General features: G+C 38.5%; 3 protein-coding genes across 3 annotated transcripts; 2 read left to right on the top strand and 1 right to left on the bottom strand.

Annotated features, from left to right (window-relative positions):
• Positions 1-5,079: 5,079 nt before the first annotated feature.
• Positions 5,080-7,735, top strand: LOC114762897 (cellulose synthase-like protein H1). Its single transcript, XM_028952500.1, has 7 exons — positions 5,080-5,176; positions 5,267-5,383; positions 5,490-5,702; positions 6,001-6,118; positions 6,276-6,466; positions 6,593-6,943; positions 7,029-7,735. Exons 1-7 carry the CDS (start codon positions 5,138-5,140, stop codon positions 7,590-7,592), a joined length of 1,593 nt encoding a protein of 530 aa, XP_028808333.1. The 5' UTR covers positions 5,080-5,137; the 3' UTR covers positions 7,593-7,735.
• A 971-nt stretch (positions 7,736-8,706) lies between these two features.
• LOC114762898 (uncharacterized) lies at positions 8,707-11,964 on the top strand. The gene is made up of 3 exons (XM_028952501.1): positions 8,707-9,230; positions 10,555-10,578; positions 11,270-11,964. The coding sequence occupies exons 1-3, from the start codon at positions 9,020-9,022 to the stop codon at positions 11,614-11,616; spliced, it is 582 nt and encodes a 193-aa protein (XP_028808334.1). The 5' UTR covers positions 8,707-9,019; the 3' UTR covers positions 11,617-11,964.
• Positions 11,965-12,340: 376 nt separating this feature from the next.
• LOC114762906 (fatty acid hydroperoxide lyase, chloroplastic-like) lies at positions 12,341-15,575 on the bottom strand. Its single transcript, XM_028952511.1, has 3 exons — positions 14,953-15,575; positions 13,397-13,778; positions 12,341-13,279 (listed from the first exon to the last, which is right to left on the bottom strand). Exons 1-3 carry the CDS (start codon positions 15,394-15,396, stop codon positions 12,636-12,638), a joined length of 1,470 nt encoding a protein of 489 aa, XP_028808344.1. The 5' UTR covers positions 15,397-15,575; the 3' UTR covers positions 12,341-12,635.
• Positions 15,576-15,844: the final 269 nt, after the last annotated feature.

Raw genomic sequence — 15,844 nt, 5'->3', positions numbered from 1 at the left:
TTTCATTTTTTCAGCAGCATATTTACTTTACTTCATAAAAGCTAAAGCTCCTTTTCACTCGATTTTGGATCTCATCTGCTGTGCAATGTAAGGCAATGCTACGTAATAGAATTTTAATCATTATGGATCTTAATGAGTATGTTTGGTAATGAAGATTGATACGGTGGGGGACAGAATCACAGGGTGCAGGATTTTGAATGGGGGCAATCGATGGCCAGCCACTGGGGGTGGGAGCTTCTAGGCATAACCCCAAAAGATATCAAGAGATGGAAATGGCGAGTCGTTTAAATAGAAAATGTCTTAACCAAGGATTCGTTCGGAATTCGGATTAACAATGATTCTGAAAACAATAAGAATTTATAATTTGAAAGATCAAATTAATTTTGATAAATTTAAATTTAATATATTGAATCAGCTGATTTTTAATTGAATAATCAGGCTAGAAATTAAATTATTAGTTTTTTAACTCTAAAATTTTTTTCCAAAAATGATAATATTAAAATCTTAAATGTTGATAAAATATTCTTAAATACTAACATATTAAGTTTAATTTTCAAAACATCCATGATTGTTACCAAAAATCATCATTAAAACCTAATGATTTTAGGGTTAAAGGACTAAATATATGTTTTTTAAAGTTAATGGATCAAATTGAAACATTGTACAAAGTTAAAGGACCAGATGTATACTTTAGCTAATAGTATTAAATATCTCGTCAGTTATAAATTTGCATTTATGTAAATAGTAAATACTCCTAATTCAACTAATAAATTTGTGTCATATGTAGATATGATGTAAATTTGATGAGGTTCATAATAATGACAGAAAAAAAGAGTGGTTCTTGGATCCAATCCCGGAAAATATATAATGTAATCCTAAGTCTATTGATCGCACAACATTTACATGGAAATGCTTATTGCTAATCGAAGACTAAGCACACTTGTTGCATATGTTAGATAGAATGACTAGTTAATAAAATGATCACACCGTTTTCACACAACAAAGAAAAAAAAATATATATAATGACATGGTAAGAAGCACTGAGAAGGAAAATTTAAAATATTCAGATTTGCTTCGTCTTTTTGGCTAGAAAGCGGCACTGTCCCGTGATCCCAAGATATTTGTACGCATTCCCTCTAGTACTAAGCATAAAATTTAACATACCTTTTCTTTTAAGTTTATAATTTTTTTTCTTGAACTATCCTTATTATGACACATATTAAAGGAAAATTTTTGTCAATAAGATATTTTTCAATCCAATAGCTATTGACCATATCACAACCCCCCCATTAGTTGCTCTTTTTACCAATAGGTTTAAAATTTTATTACAAGTTCATCAAAATCTAAAAAATTATTTAAACTAGTTATCTATAAAAAAATTTGCGTTATTTTTTTAAAAATGTCTTTTTAATAATTTTATTGAAAATATCTTATTGGCAAAAATTTCCTTAACGATTATTTTGGTCAGAAATATAAGATCTTAATCTACTTTATCTCTAATATTTATACATTTTTCTAAAGTAATCCTTTTAATAATGACAGTTCTAGCCAATATACTGGATTAGCAAGGATATTTGAGAAAAGATAACACCTATTTATTACAAATAACTAACTTAACTTATTTTCTTAATTTTCTCAAATTAATCAACTAACTTTTATAATTATAGTAATTAATAGTGTTAATAACTTAATATGTTATGCTCAGTAGCTATTATATTGTGCTTCATACCTAACCTATGGTTATGGTCAAAGTTTGCAATTATCTTTTATACTATTTTGTGCTATTTTATTGAAAAATTTTAGCGACTTAATAGTTTTATACTCCTCTGGTCTTAAATATAAGACCATTATACTAAAGGTCTTATATTTAAGACCGGAGGAGTATATATTTTGGTGAGGTTATATATTTTTTAGAAACTAAAATGATGGGATCAAAGCCTGCATTTATTGACCTCTGTCGCAAATTGCCTAGCCGCCATTGGTGGCAGCCCTGCTGATGGGCGAGGCTGTTTTTTTTTTCTTGCCCTCAAAGAGAGGCAATATGGTCATTTTATTCAATTTATGAAATGAGATTTTAATGATTGAAATTTTCTGAAAATTTGTCCTTTTTTTTGGGTTGTGACTGTTTTAATTTTTAAGTGTATTTTATTGCCCCCCAGTATAACCTTAAGCTATCCATTCATTAATCAAAGTTGAAGTATGTCAATAATGATATTGTTTAGAGGAAGAGGTAGGAAGACCACAGTTTTCTAAATTAGTAGACTGAACAATTTCTTTGACATGAGGTCTTTGGGTGGAGATCAGACTTCTAACGTTTTTAGTGACACGATTAGTATGGTGGTAAGGACTATTCAACAATTTTTAGGGATTATTAATTATCTTAGGGATTTTATCCCTCATATGTCTAATCACACCAGCAAGCTATCCAAACTTCTCAGTGGGGGACAGAGCAGATCTCAGCTGTCAAAACTCTCAAAAGAATTGCACAGCAACCACTTTCTTTAAAGATCCCTGACAAAGGACTACGGATCCTCCAAACTAATGCCAGTGATGACTCTCAAGATTTGTATCATACCTAGCAAGCTGCAAGTCAATCCATGCGTCAAATTTATGAAGTCTGTCTCTCTATTGTTCTGGAGGAAGGTCATCAAAAGTGAACCATAGACCCATAGTAGGTTTGTAGTCTGTCCTTCTAGGCTTAGACGTATGAAGGACAAATGGTTCTTCATCAAAAAGATTTTCAACTGTAGAATCTGGTTAGCAAGGATCTCCTTGTAGTTAGCATGATAATGCTTTTCTAGCTCCTTGAATTGTCTGCTTGCATATCCACAGTAGAATCTCTTTCCATTTATTTCTTCAATAAGGATAGCTCCCCAAAACTGTGGTTTTCCTGCCTCTTCCTCTGAACATTATGTCACTATTGACATACTTCAACCTTTGATTAATGAATGGATAGCTCAAGGTTATACCCATCTCTATATAGGTGCTGTATACCTTATTATTACACTCCATGGGAGAAAAGGATTTCCACCCACTGCTAAAGTTGCTCTAGTTGATATTACCTATACTTTCTATAGTAATGCTTTGTGGGTTGATCTTCTGAGTGGATACCCAATTGCCAAAAACCAGCTTTAAGATCAAACTGGAAAAGATTTTTGCATGTCTAAGATGAACTGTAAGTGAACTCGGCTTTGGTAAAAGGAATTTGTCGTCTTGGAGGAAAATATTGAGAGGTTTATAGTCAATGACTAACCTTTTCTAACACTTCCAGATTGTTTTAATGATCAATGGAGATGAAAATATTGAATCTGTCATCGAAGAACAAGATACTCAGGATAAAAAAACACAATATGTTCTTCCTTTCTTTAAAGATAAAGAAACTGATTTTGAATCTTTATTCCAAGAAGATGATGATCCTCAAGGGACAACGAGCCACGTTATGACTCTTAACTTTGAATATCAGATCTAGGATCACTGAAAAGATTGTCACTAAAACACTCATTCATGGATCGTGGTCAGATTCTATTTTGATACACCGGATCCTCTAAAACAGCCAAGTGTTAATGATTTGGAAATCACCAATGAATTCCTTGTGAATGAGTCCCAGAAAAGTTCTTGTATTATCAACTCTGGCTGCTATTATCTTCTGTTAATCACTAAGACTTTGAAACCTTCTCTTAATGTTACAGTTACTGCTGATTCAAAAACATTCAAGATGGAATGGATTACTCAAAAGAGGATTGATATTCAATTCTTTTTATTCTATGGATGAAAGCTTTATTTTCCTTATTATCTGTCTTTTTCTCCGGGCAATAGCACATTGTAATCGCCTGAGTATTATCTTTGAATACTTAAATACATTTGTCTGCTTTTTTATTGATAAAGACGCGTGACAGAAAGTTGACGAAGGAATAAAATATTCCAATGTCTATAAAATAAAATGGTACAATTAAAAATATACCACCACAATTTACCTCAAATTTCGCAAACAGTAAACCTCTTTTATGCCTTATCATGTAACCAAATTCCGACCCGGAATTAGATACCGAAGCGTCTTCCAGACTTCCCCATTTTAACTTGAAATTTGGCAAATTTCACTACTCTGATTTCTGTCTACTCTCCATTAGTGAGCTGCGAGTATACCCATTTGGGCATACGACAATTGTAAGATTTGCGAAACCATTGCAGAATAAGATTCAATGGAAGACGTCCAACTGTATGAAAAGATTTGGCTGAAACGCAGGTTTCAGAGAGTTATGGATAGCTTCATCTTCCTTCTCCTTCTCTTGCTTCTTGCTCACAGGCTTATCGCCTTCTCCACCTACTTCACTCTCCCCTTGCTTTCTCGCCTTCCTATGCGAATCATGGTTCACCTTCACCTGGTTTATTATCCTGAGCACCAAATGGACTCCTGCACGCGTCAATACGTTCCTCCACTCCCTCTCTCAACGGTATACATGGATTAGCTCGCTCACTTCATTTAGCTGATTCTTGTTTTCTATTTGTCAAGTTCTTCTCCTGTGAATAGCGTACCCAGGGAGGATCTGCCGGCGGTGGACCTGTTGGCGACAACGGCGGACCCAGTGCTGGAGCCACCCATCATCACGGCGAACACAGTGTGTGTCTCTGTTGGCACTTGATTACCCATCTCACAAGCTAGCTTGTTACGTTTCCGATGATGGGTGTTCCACTGTTACATTCTTTGCACTTGCCGAAGCCGCCCGATTTGCTAAGCTGTGGGTACCTTTCTGTAAGAAATACAATGTCCAACTCAGGGCTCCTCTTAAGTTCTTTTCTGATGAGCCCACTGGTGCCAATAGCCAGCAACACTCTCCAGAATTCACACAAGATTTTTTACAAATGAAGGTAGGGTGCTAAAATGATGTTAAACAGAAACACAGGGCGGTGAACATCAGGTCTCTATCACTCTCTCTGTATGATTGCACAGAATTGCTTACTGATGATCGATCGTACTTGAACAATCCCATAATTTGAGTCAATTAAGTGTTGGAAAAGTATTGAATAATGGTTTCTTGTGTTCGGTTTTGCAGAAAGAGTATGAAAAACTACCCGTAAAATTGAAGATGTGAGCAGGAAACCAGAGCAGATTAAGTTTGAGGGAGAGTATGCAGCTTTCATGAACGCAGAGCGGAGAAATCACGGAGCCATAATTAAAGTATCTAAACTTGTATCATCGAGTAAAGCATCTAATATACATGAATCATTTTCTCTGCTCTTTCCATTTTATTTATGAATCGATCGGTAGGTTATATGGGAGAGAAGGGAAGGCCAATCTGATGGATTGCCCAGCTTAATCTACGTATCAAGAGAGAAGAGACCACAGCATCCTCATCATCACAAAGCTGGTGCCTTGAATGTTTTGGTAACATCTTTTCTTTGGTCTTTTAATACCTCGGCCTTTTTGTTTTGTCTTATAAAACATCCTCAAACTTGGGTTTCTCCTGATGATAAACTATTATAATGTGTAGACGAGAGTGTCAGGGTTGATAAGCAATGCTCCCTACATGCTGAACGTAGACTGTGACATGATGGTGAACAATCCACAGATTGTTCAGCACGCCATGTGCATATTCTTGGATCCCAAGGGCCACAAAGAAGTCGCATTTGTCCAATGTTTTCAGCAATTTGATGATGGCTTAAAAGATGATCCTTTTGGAAACCAGTGGGCTGCCGCTTCTTCGGTGAGTTTAAATTCAACTGCACTCTTTCATTAAAGAAACAAACCCCCCTTAATTTCTGTCTTTTTAGAGGCATGCACTATTGCCGGTTAAAATGAGCAAGTTTAAGAACTGAAGAGGCTTATAGAAAGCTTAGGGCTCCTTTGGGTTGGCAATTATATGAGCACGTTTCATATAAGCATGTAAGCCAAGATAAAACTTATCTCACATATTTATCCTATATTTCATAAATCATAATTGAAAAACTGCTTATAAGTTATTTTAAGTGGACCTGTATTGTTTCTTGTTTTGTGAAGTGCAGTACATATTAGTTGGATATGCAGGCCTTCAGGGACCCTTTTACTGCGGAAGCGGATGCTTCCATAGAAGAAAAGTTATTTACGGGCGTTACCCTGATCACACTCCGCATGAAAATCAAGGTCTGATTTGAACTCTTGTACACACACACACACACACACACCACTTACAGATTCACTATATATCTTCATCAGGTTTGCAGAAGATCGTAATTATTTGTTCCCTACAGGCTTCTAACCAAGAAACTTCATAATGCTTATCATTTGGCATCTTTTGTAGAGGAATTGTCAGACGAGGAACTGGAACCAAAATTTGGAACTTCGACTGAATTTATTAAACTAGCAGCTCAAGCCTGGAAAGACAAGACACATTTTAGTAGCAGTAATATTATTTCTCCTTCTACGTGCTTGGAGGCTGCTATTTATGTTTCTAGTTGTGAATATGAATATGGCGCAGCCTGGGGGGAACAGGTCAGCATCAATTCAATCAATTTCACATCAAAGCTAGCCTACTTAAGAAGCTTTCCATCTCGGCATAATCATATACGCTATCTTGGTTTATTACTATTTTTATTAAATTATTATATGGAAGTTTAGGTTGGATGGCTATATGGATCAGTGGCCGAGGATCAACAACTTGGATTGAGCATTCATAGTAGAGGTTGGAGGTCAGAGTGTTGCACGCCCGACCCAATTGCTTTCATAGGCCGGGCCCCTGGAGGTTTTACATCCGCAATGATCCAACAAAAGAGATGGGCTTCTGGCCTGCTTAGAGTCTTGTTGGGTCCCCAAAGCCCCTATTTGGGCTTCCTCTTCGGTGAGCTGCATTTCAGACAGTGTCTGGCCTATCTATGGCTCATCCACTGGGGCTTATATGCCTTCCCTGAAACAACCTATGCTGCTTTGCCTGCATATTGCCTGATAACCAACTCCACTTTCTTACCCAAGGTCAGTTTTTCAACACTAACTACCAAACATTTCAGTATCCCTCAATTTCAAGGAATAATTAAGGAGATTCATATGGAATTTTCAGGAACCTTGGCTATGGATTTTTGTGTCAGTTTTCGTGATATACAACATCTACAGTCTAATAGAATACTTGGCAATCGGGTTATCAGTCCGAGCATGGTGGAACAATCAGAGAATGAGAAGAATAATGGCCTTGGGTCCTTGGTTTGTGGGTTCTCTAAGTGCTATAGTTGAGATGTTGAGGGCTTCTGAAACAGTGTTTGATATAACACAGAAGGAGGCACCAGCTTGTTCTGGTTCTGATACAAACGCTGGAAGATTCATCTTTGACGAGTCTGCAATGTTTGTTCCAGGAACCACTATGTTAGTGGTTCAACTCAGTGGTCTGGTGATGAAATTATGGAGGCTGGGTCCAGCAGCAGAGAAGAGCGGGAGCGGGGGTGGGAGTGGGAGTGGGGTTGGGGAGGCGTTATGCAGTGTGTACTTGGTGGTTTGCTTGTGGCCTTTCTTGAAAGGGCTGTTTGGGAGGGCACAATATGGGATTCCCATGTCGACGATTTTCAAGTCAGCAGTTCTGGCTTTTCTCTTCGTGCACTGTTCTAGAACTAGCATTGCCACCATCACTTGATGTCCTGCTCCATTAACGTTCTCTTCTATCCTGCTTCCTCATTGCATATCAAGTGTTTTGAAATCACTATACCCGAACGTGTCCCGGGGGGATGGGGAGACAATTCTTAATGTATTATAAATAACTCGGGAAAATTCATGCAATATTTGCCCAATGCGTATTTTTGTTTTTCAAAGTTTGCGTCAACGAGTGTGTGTGTGTGATTCAGCATCCAGTTAGAAAAAGGTAAAAAATCATAACATTATGTCCCAAAATCAAAACTAACACAAATGACATTGTCTCTCGGTCAGCAATATGTTGCATCTTTTAATTCAAATCAATAGATATATACTACCTGGTAATTAAAAATTAGTTGACTAATTTGAATAGATTAAAAAGATTAATTAAGTTAGTTACTTATAATAAATAGATGTTATCTTTATTAAAATATTTTTATTAATAAAGTGTATTAATTAAAACTATTATTATTATAAGGATTACTATAAAAAAAATAGAAAATATAAGAGACAAAATAGATTGAGATTTTATATTTAGAATAAAAATAAAATTCAAACTAGCTTAGCAGTATATTTTCTATGGAAGTGTGATCTTTTCCTGTGATCTCTCTCCTACCGTCACTATGCTTGATATGCTTAGCTCATGAAACTAATGTGGGTCTTGTGAGTTCGATAAATAAGAATAATAAGACCTGTTTAAAAAGATGACATTTTCCTGCTATTACTCTCTCATTGTCTTGAATCATTTGTCGCTACTAAAGAAACTCATGAGAGCGCATATTTTTAACCTATACCAAAGCTTAATATTCAAATGCTCATAGATATGGGTAGAATTTGGAAAAAAGGTTCCAATGCAAAGTATTTATTAAAAAAACCGCTACGTCAACAGCGAATTCAAGATTAGTTGTCTTTATTTTTTTTTCTTTTTAAAGTATTACAATTGTTTCCTTCATTGTTGATTTACGCAAATTTTTTTTTATCATGAATTGTTGATAAATCTCAGGAAATTATAGAATAAAATTTACGGATAATTACCTATCAATTAGTTTAGTCAACGAAGTCATGATGAACTATGACGTACGAGATAAATATAAAAGTCACCGTATTAATTGCATTTGTAACAGAGATTGAAATTGTTGGCTGGAAAGTGAGACCCAAGTCGGAGACGGGGTCAATTCCACTGCGTGTCTCTCTTCGTATAAATAAATAATAGATTAACTAGTGGGCTAGAGTCAGAGATGGACATAAATTGAGGGAGATCGTGGGGGAAGCAAACGAAGGGGAGGCAAGTAGCTTCTGGGGTGGTGAAAACTGCACGCGGCTCCCTGCAATAGCATCGATTTCAGTTCAATTTTCACACTCCGAACTATTATTTTCTTCTTTGTATTTTTTTCCCATCTCAAAGAGGAGGGGAGTGTGTGAATCAGATAGATGGCTATGAATCAATCACGGGTATCTTGTAGTCCAGTTCTGTTGAAGATGGGTTTAGGGGTGGTGGCGCTTTGCATCGCCGGCTACATTCTGGGTCCTCCTCTGTACTGGCATTTCATGGAAGGTGTTGCTGCACTGAAGCACTCCTCTTCCACTTGTGCGCCCTGCGTCTGCGATTGCTCCTCTGAACCCGCCCTCTCCATACCCCAAGGTAATTTTATTCCATGGTATATTATCCTTGCTTTCTTGGTTCTGGATCTGGTCAGATCTCTTGTCGATATGGGGTTCTGTGTCTTGCTGGAGTTAATTTTGAATCCTAGCCTTGTTAACTATCTCTCGACAGTTTGAGTTTACATAAAGTTACGTTTCCTGATTATGTATATGCTCTCGTAACTTTCTTGTCTGCTGGATAAACCATCATGGGGCAGATTGAAGATCTCAGTCATACATTAGGGCACACATTGGTAATTCAATTCTGTGCTGTTTTGATCGAATTCAGGAGTGTTAAAAAATAAAATTTATGAGATCTAGCGTTAAGGGACTTCTATATAATTATGGGCATAAAGTCTCCTTATTTGGATGCGTGCTTCAATTGATCGAGATTCCTTTGACTTGGGCAGATCTAGTTGCACGACCAGTTTAAACTTTCACTTTGGGACTACAATTGAAATAATCATTTTTGGGTCTTCCGAACTATCGTGCCTCTCTTTAGCTTAAACTTATGCTGTCTAATGCCGTCTGTCTCACTTCTTTAAGTGATAACCTAATGCTCATCCCCACTGCGCCACGGGTCCCGTCATGTAATCCTTGACAGAGTATGAGTAATCGTGGGGGAAAATCTGTTATATGTACCCTTGTCTTCTGCAAGCTTAGTCATGCATAATCGGCAATGTAGCCACTGTAATTTAACATCCCCGTTTGAATATGCAATATCCAGCACTTAAAGAATTTATGAGTTAAGCGAAAAGCTGTCAAGTGCGCAACGGTTTCAATCATGTGTCATCATGCAAGAGTGTAAGGCTGGTGTCTTTTTTTTTTTTGGGCCAAAAAGTAAGGCTGTATCCAGAAGAATCTATTTAGTATTTGAAGAGTATGCTGATGACTTTGCTAACTGCTCGCTTCTCTATGTTATACGGATCAGAAAAATACGGCCTTTTTCAGTGAGATTTGATCTGTTCAAAGTTTCATACTTCACGCGAATAGTTTGAGGAGACTGGTTGGCATAGCTTAGAACTATGATATTAATGAAAGAGAAAATACTTAATGAAGTGCCGAGAAACATTTTTGTGTCCAAAACGATTACCAACCAGTTACTTTCCCAATTGTGATTACTTTGAAATATTAACCTAAAATCCCTGACCTATCAATTTTCATTTCTGATTCGTTGCTTCTCAATAATTATAATTGCAAATCAATGACACCTTAAATTATAGCTTCCTTTTTTTTTTTTGGCTATTAATGCAAGTTGTGGTATGCTGTAATGCTGCTAATTGAACTTGTACTTATTTCTTTCTCGTTGTCTGTTAATTGTGCAGGGCTTAGCAATGCTTCATTTGGAGGTTGGTTTCTTTTTCCTTTATAAACTCCACTTAAGTTTCTCAAACTGATACAGTGTACAATGTGCATAAACAACTCAATCGGTACTGTTGAAACTTTTCTGTTTGACTCACCCATGCATGATGGAAGGAGCACAAGTAACATAGTTCCTCTAACTTTATGGTGTAAGATGGTGTGCTAGTTCTTCTCCAGCTGGGCTTGGACCATCTTTTAGGATCATAAATCTCCCATTTTTACTGATGGTTTTCCTTTTAAAACATAGCTACAAATAATCATGCTTCATTTGTTGATCACACAGTGCCTGTAGCCCAGTAGCTCTGTCTGTCAATCAGGTACTCATGTAACAAGCTAAACAATATTTTGGTGCTAAACGACTGACCCAAAAGTTTCTCTGTGAGACGTAAATCATCTAATGTGGGGGGGGGGGGAATGAAGGTATCAGACCAGCAAGGATTTCTGTATCATTTAGAAGTTGAATTAGACTTGCTCAGATTACACATTGCTTCACAGTGAGTTTGTCCTAATGCACATAATATACAGAAATTTTAGACTTTAGAAATTTACTGATTACAGTCTCCTGAAATTTGACACAAAAGATCGAGCATTTCTCATTTTGGCTTTATTGGTATTCTCTTGATCCAACTCCCTTTACCAAGTACTGTTTCCTGTTTTTGCGTGATTGGAAATGTTCAGATTGTGCAAAGCATGATCCAGAGGTGAGTGGAGACACGGAAAAGAACTTTGCGGAGTTATTGTCAGAAGAGCTAAAATTACGAGAAACTGAAGCTCTGGAAAGTCACCGACGTGCTGACATGGCTCTGCTTGAGGCTAAGAAAATTACATCTCAATATCAAAAAGAAGCAGACAAGTGTAATTCAGGGATGGAGACATGCGAGGATGCCAGGGAGAAAGCTGAGGCAGCATTAGCGGCACAAAAGAAGTTGACAGTGTTGTGGGAACTGAGGGCTCGTCAGAAGGGATGGAAAGAAGGGATCTCCAAGTCTAACGACCAGTCTCAGGGAAAAGTACAGACTGCTTAGAAACATTACATGGTCTTCAATGGAATGATTGTTGCATACTAGCTTTTCCGCTACGAGATTAGTTACAAGTCTTGATAGATTCCATATACAAGCAAGCTCCTCGTAAATGTCAAGTGTGAGAAGCTTGTGCTGATGTTTTTCGGTTACTTCTGCTCCTCTGGATGTTGTGAGCTGGAAATTGTTAAAAGGTGGGATGAAAGGGTACTACGTCGTAAGTATACTTATAAGTTATTATAACTTCTTTTTTATTTCTGAAGTCCCCTTTATTGGCTACTGGTTCAAATAAGTAAATAACCGTGTACTCATTCATTCAAGAATAGGAAATTGAAGCTGGTTTTGAAACTGCAATATTATTTTGTCTTCCAAGCCTCAAATCTCTCGTTCGTATTAATCACTCAATCCCTTGTCAAATATGTACTCTTCCTGTCCTTAATATAAGATCCATTTAACTAATTTGATTAGATTAAGGAAGTTAGGTAAGTTAGTTAATTATAAGAAAAGTAATATATTTTTCCTAAAATACCATAGTTATCTTTCTTAATACCCTTCCTTTCTCTTATACTTAATTATGGTTGAAGGAGTATCCATAGGGGTAATTTAGAAAAAATTGATAGATATGAGGAATGAATCTTATATTTAGGATCAAAACTAACTCAAGATTGGACCTTATATTAAAGACCGGAGGAGTATTACATTATACTCGTCCATTTTTAGAGGGAAAAGAAATACTCAGAAACTTTATTTCTTATTAAGCGGGTAATATACAGGGCTGGAGCTCGAGCAACCGTCTTTCCATAAAAGGATGCCTTCTATCAAAGGCCTTTAATGATATTTCACCTCATTTATAATAATCTGATATTGCAAGTATAGCCAATGCAACCATTATAAAGAATACATATGCTTGTAAAATTCGCAGTAACCGCTATAATTGAGAACAAGCAGCCAGCGCCTGATCTCTTGACCATCAGCATCTCGGACGTCATCACACTAACCCCAAACCAACAAATCCTGACCCTTCATCATTTGGCCTTCTGGACGGCCGTGATTGAAGTTGCATTCCCCTTTATGGAATCGTATCTGCGAAACATGTGGGCCACAATGAAGGACGCAGTGAGGGTGACCACATCTTTACCGGCACACTGTTTGTTGGACTCGCTGGGCGACCCGGATTGAGGCCCGTTCGACCAATACAAGTAGTCTAACAACTGCACGCCCCCTCCTGTGAACCGGTCCGGTCTGAAGCTCTCCGGGTCATCGAACACAACCGGGTCCCGCATAACCAGCTTCTGGTACCCACAGAGCAGCTCGCCCTTCTTGATCTCAAACGCCGAGTCATGCGAGCACAGCCGGAAATCCTTCCTGGCTCGGCCGTATTGAAGCGGAACGGGCGGGTTTAGCCGGAGAGTTTCGTACACTACGGATTGAATGAGATGCATCTCTTTGACCGAGTCGAGGCTCAGGGTGGGCCCGCCCTTCTCCCTCGCTTCGGTCCTCAGCTTCTCCTCTAACCCGGTTTCGTCACTTGCTATTGTGTCTATCAAACCGGGTAGGAAAACCGAAAACCCACCAAACGCATTGAAACCCAGCACGAACAGCAAGTTGTGAATCACTTCGTCTTGACTCAACCCGAACTCAGTCTCACCCCTTGTGATCACTTCTTTACCTGTTTCTCGTGTTCCATAAACACACCATCAGCATAGGACAATCAATCAAAGCATGCTTTCGTTTGGCTCAGAAATCAAGTTGAAAATGGTGTTCTGGATATTTGATGCGAAGTTACCTTCTTTTTTGATGAATTGGTAGAGTTTATTGTAGTCCCCGCTAACAAGGAAGAAAGGATAGGCAAAAGAGTGGAGGAAAATCTCTTCTAAAGGTTGAAGAACGCCGATAGGGACGGTGGGGAGGATCTGGAGGGCGAGCCACCGGTCGAGCATTGCGTGACCGGACTTGGCGATATCGGGGTCGCATGAAGCATCGGCGCCGGCGAGCACTTTGCAGAGGAAAGCGAAGAGGCACCGCTGAAGTGGGAAGATGTAACCGGCGGAGCTGGATTTGGAGACCGTTGATTCAATGTCATCCCACATCACGTCAAGATTGGATGCCAGTTCGGTTGCCCATATGCCGGAGCTCCGTTTCAGGACATCCATGATGAACTTCTTCACCTGCACGAATTCACCTCAGACACAGATCACACGTGGCACCATATCATTGGCTGGCTGCGGAGTAAAACTTAGTCCGTAAATACTACTCCTCCGATCTTTAATATAACACCCATTTAATTAATTTGATTAGATTAAGAAAGTTAAATAAGTTAGTTAATTATAAGAAAAGTGACACATTTTTCCTAAAAACCATAATCATCTTTCTTAATACCTCCTCTCTTCTTCTACTTGATTATAGTTGAGGAGTATCCATAGAGGTAATTTGGAGAAAATTAATAAATATGAAAAATGAGTCTTATATTTAAAACCAAGACCAATCCAAAAATTAGGTCCTATATTAAAAACCGGAGGAGTAATTACCTTACTTAACCGCGTAGGATCAATTTTTCAAGGAGGTCAACAGTTCATTTACCCATCACACGACAACCCCAGATTTCTCTGAATTTTGATCACCGTCAAATATTTATCAACTTCTCCACTTCCCAGAAGTTACGAGCACGTCATTCCGCTAATGGGAAATGTCGAGCTCCCACAAGAGTGGACCGTAAGACACACGCTAAACTGATGTTCATTTATTAAAAATTTTAAATCATTGGCCTTTTTTCAAAAAAATAATTTTATTTGTTGTGAAAATAAAATCTAGGCTAGACTGGGAGATGATAATTTTGTATCATTGTTTTCGTGGTCCTCATCAAGCAAACACGATGGTCCAGACCTGACACGTGACTACTTTCCATTTCATATTATTGTCAGTTGTCACCCATCACAGCAGTGTCTTTACTAGAACTCACCCTCTGCAGTACCAAGTTTAGCTTCCTGCGTCCATTAAATATCCATTAATTACATTGGATTTACGGAAACGACTACTGTTCTGTTCTTAGGGCCAAAGTGTTATGCCTATTTTGCCCTTTTCTGCATTCTAAGCTCCACATCATGATAATTCCTTTGATTCCCCTGATCCTTGCCAGCACTACACGCTCTGTACTGTGATGGATTTACTCTTCAGTAATCATGCCTACTAAACTAGAAAATTTTACATCGTTGGAATTTAAGCCTTTATGATCAGTTAATGGATTGAACTCTGAAGTAAATTCTGCGAGTTGCATGCCAAAAAGGGAAAATTGTAGTTTGGAACGAAAAATTGGGACAGTGGAGTAAGAAAGATGATGCGAACCTTGGGGTGTTGAGGCTCAGAAGTGTCCTGATAAACGCCGACCCTCATGTTGCCGGTGAAAGCGACGCTGGGCATGAAATCTCCGATGAGGACGTTCTTCTTGTCAATCAGGTCCACGTCGAAGAGATGAGCGAAGGATTTGCAGTCGAGCAAAGCGACGACGCTTGGGTTGACGTTGGTAAAGAAAGGGAAGGAGGGAGGGACATTGGTACGGAACACGGTGCTCTTGTACTTTTCGATCCGCTTCCTGAAGAAGGCTTCCGGCTTCTGGAACCAGAAGTAGTCTAAACGGTCGCTGAAAGGGCCGAGCAGCGGCCAGCCATAACTTCCGGGAACGGGCCGCACCGGCAAGTCGATGGATGAGGGCGGCGACGGAGCAACCACCGACGGCGATGACGGGGGTAGTGACATGGCTGGGGACATACCCATGCGGAAGGAAGGCATGTTATTGGGTCGGAAGTAGAGTCTGGGAATTTGGGAGAATGAGATTGTTGAATGCGATATGGGGAATCAGGAGTTCTATCCAGAAAAAACAATTTAACAGGGAAAAAAAAAAGATTGAATTTTGTAAATCTAAATTTCGATGATGTTCGAAAATGGAACGAGGTTGTGGGGCAGTCTCTTGTATAATTTCGAACTGATTCTAAAAGTAAATGTGACAGTGTTCAGACGGAAATTCAAGATGCTACGTGCTCATGTGATTTGGAAGCGCCGAAAGTAGGGCTGTGAAGGAGCCAACAACCCGAATAGTAACTCGACTGGACCCATCGGTAAATGATTTGATCCAACTCCAGAAAAAGCCCAAGAAAATAAAACACGGCCATCTCTCTCTCTTGACAAATGGTTCAAAATTTATCCAATAACTGATATGTTGCATTCCCGTGTCCTACTT

This window comes from Neltuma alba, unplaced genomic scaffold (assembly GCF_004799145.2).
Source record: "Neltuma alba isolate B1F8T4 unplaced genomic scaffold, ASM479914v2 tig00011245_pilon, whole genome shotgun sequence".
Lineage (NCBI taxonomy): Eukaryota > Viridiplantae > Streptophyta > Magnoliopsida > Fabales > Fabaceae > Neltuma > Neltuma alba.
The sequence above is the reverse complement of the archived record's forward strand: the minus strand, read 5'-3'. Positions and strand labels throughout refer to the sequence as shown.

Excerpts from the sequence above, each read along its gene's own strand:
- LOC114762897 (XM_028952500.1), top strand. The coding sequence starts at position 5,138 with ATGAACGCAGAGCGGAGAAATCACGGAGCCATAATTAAA. Across the intron at positions 5,384-5,489 it reads CTGGTGCCTTGAATGTTTTG|ACGAGAGTGTCAGGGTTGAT; the intron begins GTAACATCTTTT and ends TATAATGTGTAG. Across the intron at positions 6,119-6,275 it reads CACTCCGCATGAAAATCAAG|AGGAATTGTCAGACGAGGAA; the intron begins GTCTGATTTGAA and ends CATCTTTTGTAG.
- LOC114762898 (XM_028952501.1), top strand. The coding sequence starts at position 9,020 with ATGGCTATGAATCAATCACGGGTATCTTGTAGTCCAGTTCTGTTGAAG. Across the intron at positions 9,231-10,554 it reads CGCCCTCTCCATACCCCAAG|GGCTTAGCAATGCTTCATTT; the intron begins GTAATTTTATTC and ends TTAATTGTGCAG. Across the intron at positions 10,579-11,269 it reads TAGCAATGCTTCATTTGGAG|ATTGTGCAAAGCATGATCCA; the intron begins GTTGGTTTCTTT and ends GGAAATGTTCAG.
- LOC114762906 (XM_028952511.1), bottom strand. The coding sequence starts at position 15,396 with ATGCCTTCCTTCCGCATGGGTATGTCCCCAGCCATGTCACTACCCCCG. Across the intron at positions 13,779-14,952 it reads CTGAGCCTCAACACCCCAAG|GTGAAGAAGTTCATCATGGA; the intron begins GTTCGCATCATC and ends GAATTCGTGCAG. Across the intron at positions 13,280-13,396 it reads CCAATTCATCAAAAAAGAAG|GTAAAGAAGTGATCACAAGG; the intron begins GTAACTTCGCAT and ends CACGAGAAACAG.